General features: G+C 40.4%; 1 protein-coding gene across 1 annotated transcript; it reads right to left on the bottom strand.

Annotated features, from left to right (window-relative positions):
- Positions 1-809: 809 nt before the first annotated feature.
- Positions 810-3,882, bottom strand: irx3b (iroquois homeobox 3b). The gene is made up of 2 exons (XM_067436291.1): positions 3,512-3,882; positions 810-2,491 (listed from the first exon to the last, which is right to left on the bottom strand). The coding sequence occupies exons 1-2, from the start codon at positions 3,728-3,730 to the stop codon at positions 1,610-1,612; spliced, it is 1,101 nt and encodes a 366-aa protein (XP_067292392.1). The 5' UTR covers positions 3,731-3,882; the 3' UTR covers positions 810-1,609.
- Between the last annotated feature and the right edge of the window lie 12,196 nt (positions 3,883-16,078).

Genomic DNA, 16,078 nt, shown 5'->3' with positions numbered 1-16,078 from the left:
TCAGTTTCAAAAAAATGTACCGTTATAACTAGTTTTGTGGCCTAGGGTCACATATGTTAAATCCCTATCCAACATGACACAAAGAACAATTCAAGCCTTTAACGGTGAGTTGATTGTTTACTATTTTAGTAGTTAGCAAACTAGACTTTTTACATTGCCTGAGGAAAATGTGGGTGGTGTTTGCCCATTGAAAACCAGGGTGTTGTGGGTGGTTGCCAGGGTGTTGCTAGGTGGTTTCTAGGGCATTCTGGGTTGTTGTTACAGGCCGAAATCAAGAGTCCAACCACCAAGTTAATATGGTCTCTGGACATTTTACTGCATTTGATCATTCAGAAAAGTAATATCATACCTTTCTTAACAAGACTGTAGCGCAAGTTACATGTTAGCCTACATGGTAAAGGGTTTGTTCATGTATGAAGAATAAATATTGTGACTATGTTAATGATCTAATGAGCCGAACCAGAGCAGAAGGCAGAAAAGGTGTTTCAACTGAGATCTTTTGACTGCCTGCAGATGGCGCTCTGAAGCAGAGACAGCATGTGACAATCCTGAACATGAGGACCTCCAGAGAAACTTCCTCTCAAGTGTGTCTTGACAACAACTGTCCTCAGAGAAGACTGAGACAACCATTGTGTTTAAAATATTAGCTATTAAAAACAATTTTATTTAAGTATTGCACAATTTGGTGCACTTTATAGTTCAGGTCAATTTAAATGTGATTATGAATAATTTAAGGAACTAACATTTCTTTCTATAACACGTCATTTTGGAAAAAGATTGAATAGAAGAAAGAATACATTCATTATGACAATTGTGATTTCAATTTAATATTCAAAATATATGTCTTTGTACAATATTATTTCAAGTAGGTACATTTTCATTTCATTTACAAAACATTTGAAATATTTATGTTGTTTTACCCCATTTAAAATATTCAGACAAAACATGACATATAAAATGCAATGTGACAAATCGGTTTTCAAGATCCAAGGCATTTGGGAAAACGCAACAAAAAAAAAAGATTAAAAGATCATTCATATTGTTAAATCACTTCTTAAAGATGAGCATAAAGTCTGGTTTAATTGTATTGCGAATCCTTAAATGGGATGTGCTAAAATAAGACAAAGATGCAGATGCAACTCTCACTCAAATCATAATTCATGCGAGCAAAGCCGTGTGTGTGTGTGACATGATTAGAAGACTTTTAAAATTCCCATATAGGCACTATTTCCTCCATGATTTATTATAAGTCTAATTCTGTAACTCTACAATCTATTCTCTTAGATTCATTTGCTGTTTTTAAAATAGGCTAGGTCTGAAATCAACGGTAGTGTGAGACCAAACTGGACTTATCGAACGATTCTGACAAATTAAACACAATGGAATGTATGTTTACAGGTCAGCAATATAAAATATATTCTATTGTAATCTCATATCAACCGAAGAGCTAATAGACAGTTTAATCTATTATAAATTCAGGGCATCCTTTGTGTAGAAATTGGATATATCTCTGATTCATGATAGCCATCTTATGTGTTACACTCCCATTAGGAAGGCGAAAAATAAAGCAAATAAATAATAATAATAAAAAACACTGTAAAGTTTGTGTTTATAGGTTGTGAGTCCTCTGGTCTCCATGCTTCATGTGTGACGTGGTCTGGTGTTTAAGTCCGAGGTAATGGCTTGTTAAAGCCATCTGATGGGCCGAAAAGGCCATTTTGGTCCAGTTTTGAACATGGAGAGGATTCCTGACTGTCTGAGCGTCACAGTTCCTCTGAATCCACAAGGACTTTCTGGGACTGTCCGGCGTCGTTGCGGTTTCAGCCAGAGACCAGATCTTTGGCTTCTGAGGTGGACCGGCATTATTCGAGGGCTCTTGCGCTGCCGGACTCTTTTTGAGTCGCTCCTCCTCTCCCTCGTCTGCTTTCGCGTCCCTTCTGTCTTTCATAACACTGTTCATAAAACACTTCTCAGCTCCCGCATCATCATATTCCTCAGACGCATCCGAATCGGTCCTGTCAGAGGCTTTAGACACCGACTGTTCATCCTCCTGATAATCACAATCCTGCTTGTCCTCGATATTTTCCGTGTCAATGTTCTCCAGGTCTATTTCCTCGTCCTCGTCCCTCTTGTCTCCGTCCTCGTTGTCGCTCGTATACACATTTCCTTCCTCGTCGGTTCTGGTTTTGGGAACCCAAGTCATTTTATTCTCTTTTTTCAGGCGTCTCCGGGCGTTGGCGAACCAGGTGGACACCTGAGTGAGGGTCATTTTGGTGATGATGGCCAGCATGATTTTCTCGCCCTTGGTGGGATAAGGGTTTTTCCTGTGCTCGCTGAGCCAGGCCTTCAGGGTGCTGGTGCTCTCACGGGTGGCGTTCTTGGGTCGGGACGGGTCGCCGAACTGATACTGGTGTCCGTATGGGTAGAAGGCTGCGTGAGGAAACCCTGCGTGCTGAATCCCAGGACTGTCTTTAAACTCGTACTGTGAGCCCTTAGATAGAAAAAAAGCAGATTTGAGCAAGTGGTTCTAAGAGGAAAAAATATATATGCTTGCTTATTTACTTAAATATGCTCACAAATCATGGAGGAAAGACATGACTAAACCAAGGAATGAATATATATATTATATATATATATATATATATATATATTCCTTTGGGGAGTCATGTCTCTCCTCCATGATTTGCCACATTTAAGTAAAAAAATTAAATAAAATAAAAAATAAATAAATAATATATATATATATATATATATATATATATATATATATATATATATATATATATATATATATATATATATATATATATATATATATATATAGCATCCTACACTGCAAAATGGAAATATACCATTGTTTATTTATGTTTTTTTTATTTATCAACTTAAAACCTCAGAAATAGATTTCGCTATTAGGTTTATTCAGTAATGTGAAATAATAATTTTGATCAGGTTATTATTTAAAATATTAACATTCTTTAGTTCTTAAGGGTCCTTGCTATTGGATAATACAAAAAAACAAAAAACATTGATGCTTCAGAATAGAAATATAGAAACGATATGCTGTTAATTTGTATGGGAAATTGTAAATAAAAATGCCATTTGTGGAACTTGACAAACGCTCTAAACCCGTTTCTAAGTTTTATTTTTAAACTAACATGTACGTTTTTAATAATTAATATCGTATGGCAGCAACATTTTCCAATTTAAAATCTTCTCAAAAATAAACTTTCTTGATATAAAAAAAGGTAAAGTTCTTTAAATCCAAGCACATCTAAATGTTTTAGCATATTTGAATTCTGTGTTCTTTAAATAGCCAATTCGTCGGTGTAAAATTAATAACTAGAACATTAGAAAAGTTATTTTTAGTTTATAGATAACCTAAACTTTAACTGTAGGATATGTTTTAAGTAGTGCCGTTAATATGTTAGTCATTTGGAAATGGATAAAATGCGAACAATATTTTCAAACGTAAATCCAAATGATTATGTTCTTCAAGTCAAACACTTACCAGCTGGTTAAGTATGGAGAGGTCGTTGGAATAGGGCAGGAAAGCGCTGTATCCCTGCGTGTTGGCGAACGGAGCTCCGTACATGCTGGAGAGGACGCTGGAGAGAGAGCCCGGCGCGCTGAGCTCCGCGCCGACGCCGACGCGCCCGCCGACCGCCGCGTGCCGCTCCGTGGAGTACAGCGGTCGGATATACTTATAGCCGAGCTGCGGGAGAGACATGCTGCTGCCAAAGGTCCGAGCGATGGAAAAGAATCACAGACCTCGCCTTTGACACGGAGAACTGAGTGGAAACTCGCGGAGAGTCTCGGTGAGAGTTAAAGCCGCTCTCCAGTCTGAGGTGGACTGAGGTCACATTCAGATCGGGTGTGATTGTTCACAACACTCCTGTGATTGACATTTCTAGTGTCTCCCAGGCCCCTCCCATCGTTGAAAACTCTCTCTCTCTCTTTTCTGTCTCTCTCACACAGTGCCTGTCGTAGACTTTATTTCTTATCATCTTTTAATCATATCCTGTAATCTGTAGGCTACTTTATTTTCAAACAACTGCATGTTAAAAACCAGATCCATATCATATCTAGGCTATCGTTTGTGTAACGTTTGCCAGAAATAACTAAATCGCCATAAAAAATAAATAAAAAAAATCTACAATTTAAATCATTATAAAACAGCAAGTTATTATGACAATAAAATGTGATAGCCTAGGCAAGCTATTTAGGCCTAAATCATAATTATAGGAAATAAAACATTATGGCCATGTGAAATAATTAAATAGCTAGTAGCCAACAGGAGCTTGTTATTCGTTATTAGCCTATAAAAAAACGTGATTTGCAGATTGTAATGGATTAAACAAGATTTTTGTTAACAATACGACTAAATCAGAGAAACAAGAGATGTAATATTGAAATTCTAGGAAAAGATTAAATAAATCCTGAAGAGGCATAGTGAAGCTTATTGTCCCCAGAAAACTGTATGTTGAGATTACATCTCCATCGAGTTATTATGAACACAAATCATACATCTTATTTCACAGAAACTAATCCGCTTTAAAGCGCGTTTTTATCCGGCGAAGCAGACGATCATATCACTAGTCATCGACATGAATCAACAAAGAATAAAACAAGAGGCTTGTATACATTTAAAACTAAGAAAAGAGCTTTTCTGATTCATTTTCACTCGATTTTGAAAACGCAAACGCCGTCTGTAATATGGCCTAAGAATAAAACATTTAATTGATGAATTCCCAACTAAAGAATAAATGCCATAAGGTTGCACTTCTGTTAAATCAGAAGAAAACACTCAAAGACGTAAATAAATCCATATTATTTTTTTGCATTGGTTTTTTCATTTGTTCAGTCCAACGAAACAAAGATAAAAATCTATTTTTAATTTCTTCAAAATGATCTCTATCTTCGAGAAATATCGATTCGGTAGTTTGGAAAATTTCCACTGAAGCAACCGTTGGAAAGGCCAATGAAAACAAAAACATCCAAACTCTCAGGACTTTTTAAGTTGGTCCAAATCTGCACCAAATAATCAATAGGGATTCAACCGTCTTTCAAGACTTGTGTATCTTACAGCGGCATTGATCCGCGCGCGCGCGCGTGTGTGTGTGTGTGTGTGTGTGTGGACCGCGAGTCTATAAGCAGTTCATAACCGCAGGGCGAGCGGTTATAGCGAGAGCAGGCGCGACGCGCGACCTGTCCGTCAGCAACGATTTGCTCGGTCGAAACGAAAAAAAATAAGAAAAAGAAATAGCGTTTGCAAATTATCTGAACATCCAACCCCGCCATCTCATTTTGCACCTGCTTTATTTCAGCAGGCAAATGGCCGGAACCTCGAGGAATCAATACTCCTCTCGCGCGCTTAGCCAGGAGAAACAGAGTCCTTATGGCAGTCAAATGGATGACTTCACAGCCAGTTATTCTTAAGTAATAGATACATTGCGCTCAGCCACCCTGAAGAGACAGCAGCGAAAACCCATTTCCCCTTCATACTAACAGGAGCGTCGCGCGGCCGCGTTGAGGGTCACAGGTTAATGCGATGCGCGCGCACGGTTTGTTTTCCTGCGAAGTTTAGATAAGTAGCTGACCAATGAAGCTTGTAATTACAATATTCCAAAAACTGGTCCCGGATCAGTATATAAATCTCTCCATCCAATTACAAGATGTAATATTTCTGCACTCAAGCTGGTAATGAGCTCTAATGCCTGTGCTGCAGTTAATCCCCCTCGGATGCAGCACAGATCAGATGTTGCCTCTGTAATTAGACTGGCAGAAAATCATTATTTCATGTTCAAATAGAAAATGAGGTTGGTGGGGAAGTTAATTTCTCTCTGCTCTGTCAAGCATGGACAAGAATTTAATGATTTAATTACAGTTGTAAGCTCTTTGGATCAGACTTAAATGGAGACGGGTTTTTTTTACCCTCTCTTCTTCTGCACAGTCGCGGCGACTCGAAGCCTTTGACACGAGCTCAGAGAGAGCACCGATCTTTGTGAGCGCTTCTTATGGCGATATTAATTGCCTCGCTTCCTTGTTCAACAACTTAAGTAATACCTCTTCACCCTTGATGACACACCGGATGACAATTACAGGAAATTGAATGAATAGTGCACTCAAAAACGACGTTTCAAATCTGAATGATTTCCCTTCTTCCGTAGAACACGAAAGGAGATGTTCAGCAGAATGTGCGAGCTGCTCTTTTTCATGCAATGAAAGTGAATGAGGCCTGGACACGTACTGTACAGGACTTTCACCCAAAAATGAAAAGTACATTCTTCAAAAAGTGTTAAAGAGATCGTAAAAGCCTAAACTCAATCTGTTCATCATATAATGCGCTTGAGTCTCTTCAGAAAATTTGTAATAAACCACTAAATTAATATGGATTAGTTTTACAACTATTTTTAAAGTGCCAAAGTGGTAGTTGTGTAGCTGTCAATGGGGGGAAATTTGTCATATTTCATCAAAAATGTAATCATATTTCATATTTTAATTTGTGCTTCGAAGATGAATTGAAGTCTTACGGGTTTGGAACAACATGAAGGTGAGGAATTAATGACATTTCTCTTTTTTTCCCTTTTTTTGGGGTGGTTTGCTGTGGGTGTGGGTGGGCTGTGTGGGTGTGTGTGTGTGTGTGGGGGGGGGGGTAACGGTCACTTAGAAGCATTTACAATAATTTGAGGTAGAATGTGAACTGCGCATGTGCACAGAGTGCGCGCGTCTGTGAGGGAATGCAAACAATGGAGGAGAGGAGATGAATGCTCTATCGACTTTGTACAGTTTTCCCTTTTAGTTTCCTTTTTCTATTTGTGAGTGACCTCAGTTAAATGTTTATTTGTATCCTTTTCTCTCACTCAACCTCATGTATGCGGACGAGTGTCGATGTATAAGTTACTTTTATTAAACTCGGGAAAAATACGCCAGCTCTTGCCTCACGTGCATCATTTCCTCGAGCACTACACACTTTTTCTGGGCAAAAACATTTCAACTCTGCGTTACAGGGGGTATTTGATATTATTATCACATAATACCTTTGTGTGAAGAACAACCAAAAATGTAAGTCTTCACAGTGTTGCTATTGTCAACTAAAACATATTGTAATAAATAATATTAAAATGAAAATGGAAGGAAATAAGTTGAAGTTGAAGTACTATAATTATTACTAAACCTGAAGAAAAAAAGAAAGCTATATGGAAATATAAAAGAACTAACACAAATGAAAAAGCACACAACAAGGTTGCTAACACTAAATTAAAATGACAAAAGAGAAAAAATGTATAAAAATTGGTGCTGTCAAATAATTAATCACGATTAATTGCATCAAAAATAAAACTTTGTGTTTACATAATGTGTGTGTATAATTATATATATATATATATATATATATATATATATATATATATATATATATATATATATATATATATATATATATATATATATATATATATATAATTATGTAAACGCAAACCTTTATTTCAGATGTAATTGACAGCACTAAATATAATAGGCTAATTTACAATATTAATAAATAATATCATACTATTAAAATAACACTGGTTATTGTCTGAAAATCTTCCCTTCTACCAAAGCTCTCAAATGTCAGTCTTTTAAATGACTTTTGAATTGTTTCACTATCTAACGGAAAAAAGAGGAGCAGAAATATTGTTTAAAATGTTTCTGAACAGTATTTTGATTAAATGAACAGCAAATGCAACTTCTCCTTATGTTTCAGGGCATATCTCTACACCTTGTCATAATCTCTACTCAATATGAAACGCTTCTTCTAAAATCTTCAAGACCAAAACACCACTGCGATCAACATTCATTGTGTACTCTTAAAGGGGTGGTTGATTATGATTTCACTTTTTTTTTATCTTTAGTTAGTGTGTAATGTTGCTGTTTGAGCATAAACTATATCTGCAAAGTTGCGACGCTCAAAGCAAAGTGATATATTTTCTTTTTAAGGACTACAACAAACGGGATTGGAACACATAAACCCCACCCTCCTGAACAAGCAACAAAAGGTGGGGTGAAAATAGCGTGGCGGAATATCAATGACTTGATAGTTAACTCATAAATTCATGAACTATCCATTCAGAAACGTCCTGTCTCATTACATGTTGTCACTTCTTCTTGAGTCTCTCCATCATTTCATTGCCTGTCTGCATGAGGTAATCAGAGATGGAGTTCTTGAAGCTCCGCCCCATGAGCAGCAGCTCATTTGCATTTAAAGGGACATAAAAACGGCACCTTTTTGCTCACCCTCAAAAAGTGACAATTTTAACCGGTTATAAAAATGATCTGTGGGATATTTTGAGCAAAAACTTCGCATACACACTCTAGGGACATAAAAAGGAGCAGTCAACCACCCCTTTACATCAACCATACGGTCTGGTTTATGTCTGTTTTTATTTCTCTTCATTGCTAATACTTAAACGAAAGGTAATTGAGAACACTCCTGCACAGTAAAAGCGCAATAAAACAGTCCCAATTCTTGGTTTTGGCAGTTTGTTTTCTTCCCTGCGCTATTAAATGAAGTCCCGTGACTTCACCGGCAGTGTATAATGCTGACAGTGTCCACAGTCCAGTGCGAATATGCAAGAATATTATTTCGTATTCAGAGGCTTTATGTGTCACTCGACAAACATGACAGACCCCCATCTCTGTTCCATATTCAGAAACCCTGTCCCCTAAGAGCAGCTTGCAAAAATGCGTGTTTTAAAGGATTGAATCATTCATGAATTCACAACAATAGATCCAGATGCCAACTAAACATTATCAAACATTATCACTGTATTTCTCATATATTCAGGTAGGCCTATACCTTCCACTATTTATATATTAGACAGTCAATTTCAGTACAGTTCCTTGTTGTGTGTGTGTGTTCATGAATGTGTATGTGCTGTAAATAAGCTGTGGGACAGTGTGTGATTGTAGGACACTAGTGAGATTTGTTCTAGCAAACAGGTAAATCCCACAGCATGCTGTTACAATCACATGTTTGCCTGCGTTTCTGTGAAGCTAGAGCTTCTGGAGAGATCTGTGCTTTCTATGTTTCTGTATTATACTGTATTCCTGAAAGGAATTTACATGTCAAAGGGATATTAAACAGCTACATACATATACAATAGGTATTAATAGGTTTTCTGAGAAGAATACGAATGGTGGTTTCGCACGCCACCATGATACAAGGGTTTTTTGGAGGGGTTGCCAAGATGTTCCGGTTGGTCGGTAAGTGAAAAGAGCTCACTCCAATATTTCCATGATATTCTGGTCTTTAGACATGGCTCAAATCCCTGAATGTAAAGCCCCGTTTCCACCGCAGGAACTTTACCCAGGAACCAGGAACTTTGGGTGGTACTCGGTGTGTTTAGACCGCAGGAACCAGGGTCTAAATGAAGTTCCGGGTAAATATTTCCCCCTCCAAACGGCCCTGCTCGCGAGGTTGTACTTTGTCAAAGTTCAGGAACTTTCGAGGGCGGGACTTGGGCGCTGAACATGCTGATTGGTTTAGATCAAGCGGCATTTTTAAAAGTCTTGCGAGGTTCAGTCCGTTCAGTAAATATCAGTCTTGCGCTCTGTCTGATGGCGTGCGTTCGTCTCAGTCATCTCACGTGCAATGTCCGTAATAGCTGATAATAATATATTATCTGAATATGCTGCTGAATCTGCATATTAGTGCTCTTTTCTGTCGTTGTTAATTACCTCTTTAGTAAACCTATACATAACCAGCAAAAGCAGCACAGCTTGAATCTCTTCTATACTCGTTATTAATTTTTTTACACCATGTAAACGACCTGACCGATTACTTTTAAGTGTGCGTCCTTACATGACGAGACAGCACGCACCGCGCCACGCTCATGTTGACAAGAGAGGAAAGTTAATTTTTCGGAGGGGTAACTTAAACTTTTTATTTCGTAAGTTATGAAGATAATGTTGGAGTAATGGCACAGCGTATATTGGCCCAGGCAGTTTTTACTTTAACTGCGCCTGACAGAACATTTTTTTTTTCTGAGATGATTATTACACTTTACAACAAATAAATAGCTATAAATAATACTGTATTAGTCCTGGTGGCCGTTAAGAGTTGCTATGGCTACAGTAAACACATTCCAGCTGCTGGAGAAAACAGCGTTGACATTTCTGATCCGGCAGACAAACTGCTTATGTGACAAAATGATTGCGATTGAAAGTCATCACATGTAAACACCAGATCGGTTTAGATAACGTCTCATGTAAATAGTCCATCTTTCAATCGGTACACACAAAAATGATTACTGTCCATCTCTGACTTGGAGGAGCAGTCGCGCGCAGTCCTATCAGCGGACTAATCTGCCTAATCTTCTCGGAACTTTAGATCGCGGTCGAAACGCAGACAGTTGCAGGTCTGGGGGGAAGAAAAGTTCCTGTAAAAAAGTTCCTGGTACAAATTGTTCTGGGTAATTTTGGTGGAAACGGGGCTTAGTAGCCCCGTTTCCACCACAGGAACTTTACCCAGGAACCAGGAACTTTGGGTGGTACTTCGTGTGTTTAGACCGCAGGAACCAGGGTCTAAATGAAGTTCCGGGTAAATATTTCCCCCTCCAAACGGCCCTGCTCGCGAGGTAGTACTTTTTCAAAGTTCAGGAACTTTCGAGGGCGGGACTTGGGCGCTGAACATGCTGATTGGTTGAGCTCACGCAGCATAGTTCAACCGGCTTTTTTAAAAATCTTTTGCGAGGTTCGTTCTGCGTTCAGTAAATATCAGTCTTTTGCTCTCTGTCTGGTGGCGCGCGGTCGTCTCAGCCATCTCACGTTCAATGTCCGTAATAGCTGATAATAATATACATTGTCATTTTAAATCTAGCTTTACAAGCTTGCTAAATATGCTGCATGCTGCTGAATCTGCATATTAGTGCTCTTTTCTGTCGTTGTTAATTACCTCTTTAGTAAACCTATACATAACCAGCAAAAGCGGCACAGCTTGAATCTCTTCCATACTCGTTATTAATTTGTTTTCACCATGTAAACGACCTGACCGATTACTTTTAAGTGTGCGTCCTTACATGACGTGACGGCGCGCGCCGCGCTCATGTTGACAAGAGAGGAAAGTTTATTTTTCTGAGGGGTAAACTTTTTATTTCGTAAGTTATGAAGATAATGTTGGAGTAATGGCACAGCGTATATTGCCCCAGGCAGTTTTTACTTTAACTGCGCCTGACAGAAGATTTTTTTTTTCTGAAATGATTATTACACTTTACAACAAATAGCTATAAATAATACTGTATTAGTCCTGGTGGCCGTTAAGAGTTGCTATGGCTTCAGTTAACACATTCCAGCTGCTGGAGAAAACAGCGGCAACATTTTTGATGCGGCAGACAAACTGCATGTGACAAAATGATTGCGATTGAAAGTCATCACATGTAAACACCAGATCGGTTTAGATAACGTCTCATGTAAACAGTCCACAAAATCTTTCAATCGGTACACTTAAAAATGATTACATGTCCTTCACTGATTTGGAGGAGCAGTCGCGCGCAGTCCTACATCACCGGACTAATTTGCCTAATCTTCTCGGAACTTTATCGCGGTCGAAACGCAGACAGCTGCAGGTCTGGGGGGAAAAAAGTTCCTGTAAAAAAGTTCCTGGTACAAATTGTTCCGGGTAATTTTGGTGGAAACGGGGCTATAGTAAATGTGATAAGTTGCCTTAACTTAAAAAAAAAAGAGAGGAGACATTTTGCCTTTAAATTAAATTAATAAACTTGCGTAACTTGGACCCACTTTATATTGGGTGGCCTTAACTACCCTATGTACATACATTTAAAGTAATAATATGACCACCACACCTGTCCCTAACATTACCCTTAAACTTACCCACACCGCCACACCGGTCTCTAACTTTACCCTTAAACTGACCCAAACCATCACAACTGTCCCTAACTTTACCCTTAAACTTACCCATACCACCACACCTGTCTCTAACTCTACCCTTAAACTTACCCACACCACCACACCTGTCCCTAACTCTACCCTTAAACTTACCCATACCACCACACCTGTCTCTAACTCTACCCTTAAACTGACCCACACCACCACACCTGTCCCTAACTCTACCCTTAAACTGACCCACACCACCACACCTGTCCCTAACTCTACCCTTAAACTTACCCATACCACCACACCTGTCACTAACTCTACCCTTAAACTGACCCACAACACCACACCTGTCCCTAACTTTACCCTTAAACTTACCCATACCACCACACCTGTCTCTAACTCTACCCTTAAACTTACCCACACCACCACACCTGTCTCTAACTCTACCCTTAAACTGACCCACACCACCACACCTGTCCCTAACTCTACCCGTAAACTTACCCATACCACCACACCTGTCCCTAACTCTACCCGTAAACTTACCCATACCACCACACCTGTCCCTAACTCTACCCTTAAACTGACCCACACCACCACACCTGTCCCTAACTCTACCCTTAAACTTACCCATACCACCACACCTGTCACTAACTCTACCCTTAAACTGACCCACACCACCACACCTGTCTCTAACTTTACCCTTAAACTGACCCACACCACCACACCTGTCTCTAACTCTACCCTTAAACTTACCCACACCACCACACCTGTCTCTAACTTTACCCTTAAACTTACCTATACCACCACACCTGTCCTTAACTCTACCCTTAAACTGACCAACACTTGTCTCTAACTTTACCCTTAAACTGACCCACACCACCAAACCTGTCTCTAACTCTACCCTTAAACTTACCCACACCACCACACCTGTCTCTAACTTTACCCTTAAACTTACCCACACCACCACACCTGACCCTAACTTTACCCTTAAACTTACCCACACCACCACACCTGACCCTAACTTTACCCTTAAACTGACCCACACCACCACACCTGTCTCTAACTCTACCCTTAAACATACGCATACCACGACACCTTTCCTTAACTTTACCCTTAAACTTACCCACACCACCACACCTGTCCTTAACTCTACCCTTAAACTTACCCATACCACCACACCTGTCTCTAACTCTACCCTTAAACTTACCCATACCACCACACCTGTCCTTAACTCTACCCTTAAACTTACCCACACCACCACACCTGTCTCTAACTCTACCCTTAATCTTACCCATACCACCACACCTGTCACTAACTCTACCCTTAAACTTACCCATACCACCACACCTGACCATAACTTTACCCTTAAACTGACCCACACCACCACACCTGTCCTTAACTCTACTCTTAAACTGACCCACACCACCACACCTGTCCTTAACTCTACCCTTAAACTTACCCATACCACCACACCTGTCTCTAACTCTACCCTTAAACTTACCCATACCACCACACCTGTCCTTAACTCTACCCTTAAACTTACCCACACCACCACACCTGTCTCTAACTCTACCCTAAAACTTACCCATACCACCACACCTGTCTCTAACTCTACCCTTAAACTGACCCACACCACAACACATGTCTCTAACTCTACCTTAAACTTACCCACACAACCACACCTGTCTCTAACTCTACCCTTAAACTTACGCATACCACCACACCTGTCCTTAACTTTACCCTTAAACTTACCCACACCACCACACCTGTCCTTAACTCTACCCTTAAACTTACCCATACCACCACACCTGTCTCTAACTCTACCCTTAAACTTACCCATACCACCACACCTGTCCTTAACTCTACCCTTAAACTTACCCACACCACCACACCTGTCTCTAACTCTACCCTTAAACTTTCGCATACCACCACACCTGTCCTTAACTTTACCCATAAACTTACCCATACCACCACCACACTTGTCCCTAACTTAACCTTAAACTTACCCATACCACCACACCTGTCACTAACTCTACCCTTAAACTTACCCACACCACCACACCTGTCCTTAACTCTACCCTTAAACTTACCCATACCACCACACCTGTCTCTAACTCTACCCTTAAACTTACCCATACCACCACACCTGTCCTTAACTCTACCCTTAAACTGACCCACACCACCACACCTGTCTCTAACTTTACCCTTAAACTGACCCACACCACCACACCTGTCTCTAACTCTACCCTTAAACTTACCCACACCACCACACCTGTCTCTAACTTTACCCTTAAACTTACCCACACCACCACACCTGTCTCTAACTTTACCCTTAAACTTACCTATACCACCACACCTGTCCTTAACTCTACCCTTAAACTGACCAACACTTGTCTCTAACTTTACCCTTAAACTGACCCACACCACCACACCTGTCTCTAACTCTACCCTTAAACTTACCCACACCACCACACCTGTCTCTAACTTTACCCTTAAACTTACCCACACCAGCACACCTGACCCTAACTTTACCCTTAAACTTATCCACACCACCACACCTGACCCTAACTTTACCCTTAAACTGACCCACACCACCACACCTGTCTCTAACTCTACCCTTAAACATACGCATACCACCACACCTTTCCTTAACTTTACCCTTAAACTTACCCACACCACCACACCTGTCCTTAACTCTACCCTTAAACTTACCCATACCACCACACCTGTCTCTAACTCTACCCTTAAACTTACCCATACCACCACACCTGTCCTTAACTCTACCCTTAAACTTACCCACACCACCACACCTGTCTCTAACTCTACCCTTAAACTTACCCATACCACCACACCTGTCACTAACTCTACCCTTAAACTTACCCATACCACCACACCTGACCATAACTTTACCCTTAAACTGACCCACACCACCACACCTGTCCTTAACTCTACTCTTAAACTGACCCACACCACCACACCTGTCTCTAACTCTACCTTAAACTGACCCACACCACCACACCTGTCTCTAACTCTACCCTTAAACTTACCCACACCACCACACCTGTCCTTAACTTTACCCTTAAACTTACCCACACCACCACACCTGTCCTTAACTCTACCCTTAAACTTACCCATACCACCACACCTGTCTCTAACTCTACCCTTAAACTTACCCATACCACCACACCTGTCTCTAACTCTACCCTTAAACTGACCCACACCACCACACATGTCTCTAACTCTACCTTAAACTTACCCACACAACCACACCTGTCTCTAACTCTACCCTTAAACTTACCCATACCACCACACCTGTCTCTAACTCTACCCTTAAACTTACCCATACCACCACACCTGTCCTTAACTCTACCCTTAAACTTACCCACACCACCACACCTGTCTCTAACTCTACCCTTAAACTTTCGCATACCACCACACCTGTCCTTAACTTTACCCATAAACTTACCCATACCACCACCACACTTGTCCCTAACTTAACCTTAAACTTACCCATACCACCACACCTGTCACTAACTCTACCCTTAAACTTACCCACACCACCACACCTGTCCTTAACTCTACCCTTAAACTTACCCATACCACCACACCTGTCTCTAACTCTACCCTTAAACTTACCCATACCACCACACCTGTCCTTAACTCTACCCTTAAACTGACCCACACCACCACACCTGTCTCTAACTTTACCCTTAAACTGACCCACACCACCACACCTGTCTCTAACTCTACCCTTAAACTTACCCACACCACCACACCTGTCTCTAACTTTACCCTTAAACTTACCCACACCACCACACCTGTCTCTAACTTTACCCTTAAACTTACCTATACCACCACACCTGTCCTTAACTCTACCCTTAAACTGACCAACACTTGTCTCTAACTTTACCCTTAAACTGACCCACACCACCACACCTGTCTCTAACTCTACCCTTAAACTTACCCACACCACCACACCTGTCTCTAACTTTACCCTTAAACTTACCCACACCAGCACACCTGACCCTAACTTTACCCTTAAACTTATCCACACCACCACACCTGACCCTAACTTTACCCTTAAACTGACCCACACCACCACACCTGTCTCTAACTCTACCCTTAAACATACGCATACCACCACACCTTTCCTTAACTTTACCCTTAAACTTACCCACACCACCACACCTGTCCTTAACTCTACCCT

The sequence above is a fragment of the Pseudorasbora parva genome, chromosome 25 (genome assembly GCF_024679245.1).
Source record: "Pseudorasbora parva isolate DD20220531a chromosome 25, ASM2467924v1, whole genome shotgun sequence".
In the NCBI taxonomy this organism is placed as follows: domain Eukaryota; kingdom Metazoa; phylum Chordata; class Actinopteri; order Cypriniformes; family Gobionidae; genus Pseudorasbora; species Pseudorasbora parva.
The sequence above is the reverse complement of the archived record's forward strand: the minus strand, read 5'-3'. Positions and strand labels throughout refer to the sequence as shown.

What these genes read in the sequence shown, in the direction of transcription:
- irx3b (XM_067436291.1), bottom strand. Translation starts at nt 3,730, where the DNA reads ATGTCTCTCCCGCAGCTCGGCTATAAGTATATCCGACCGCTGTACTCC. An exon ending in TCTCCATACTTAACCAGCTG is followed by an intron (nt 2,492 to 3,511) that starts GTAAGTGTTTGA and finishes TTTCTATCTAAG; the next exon opens with GGCTCACAGTACGAGTTTAA.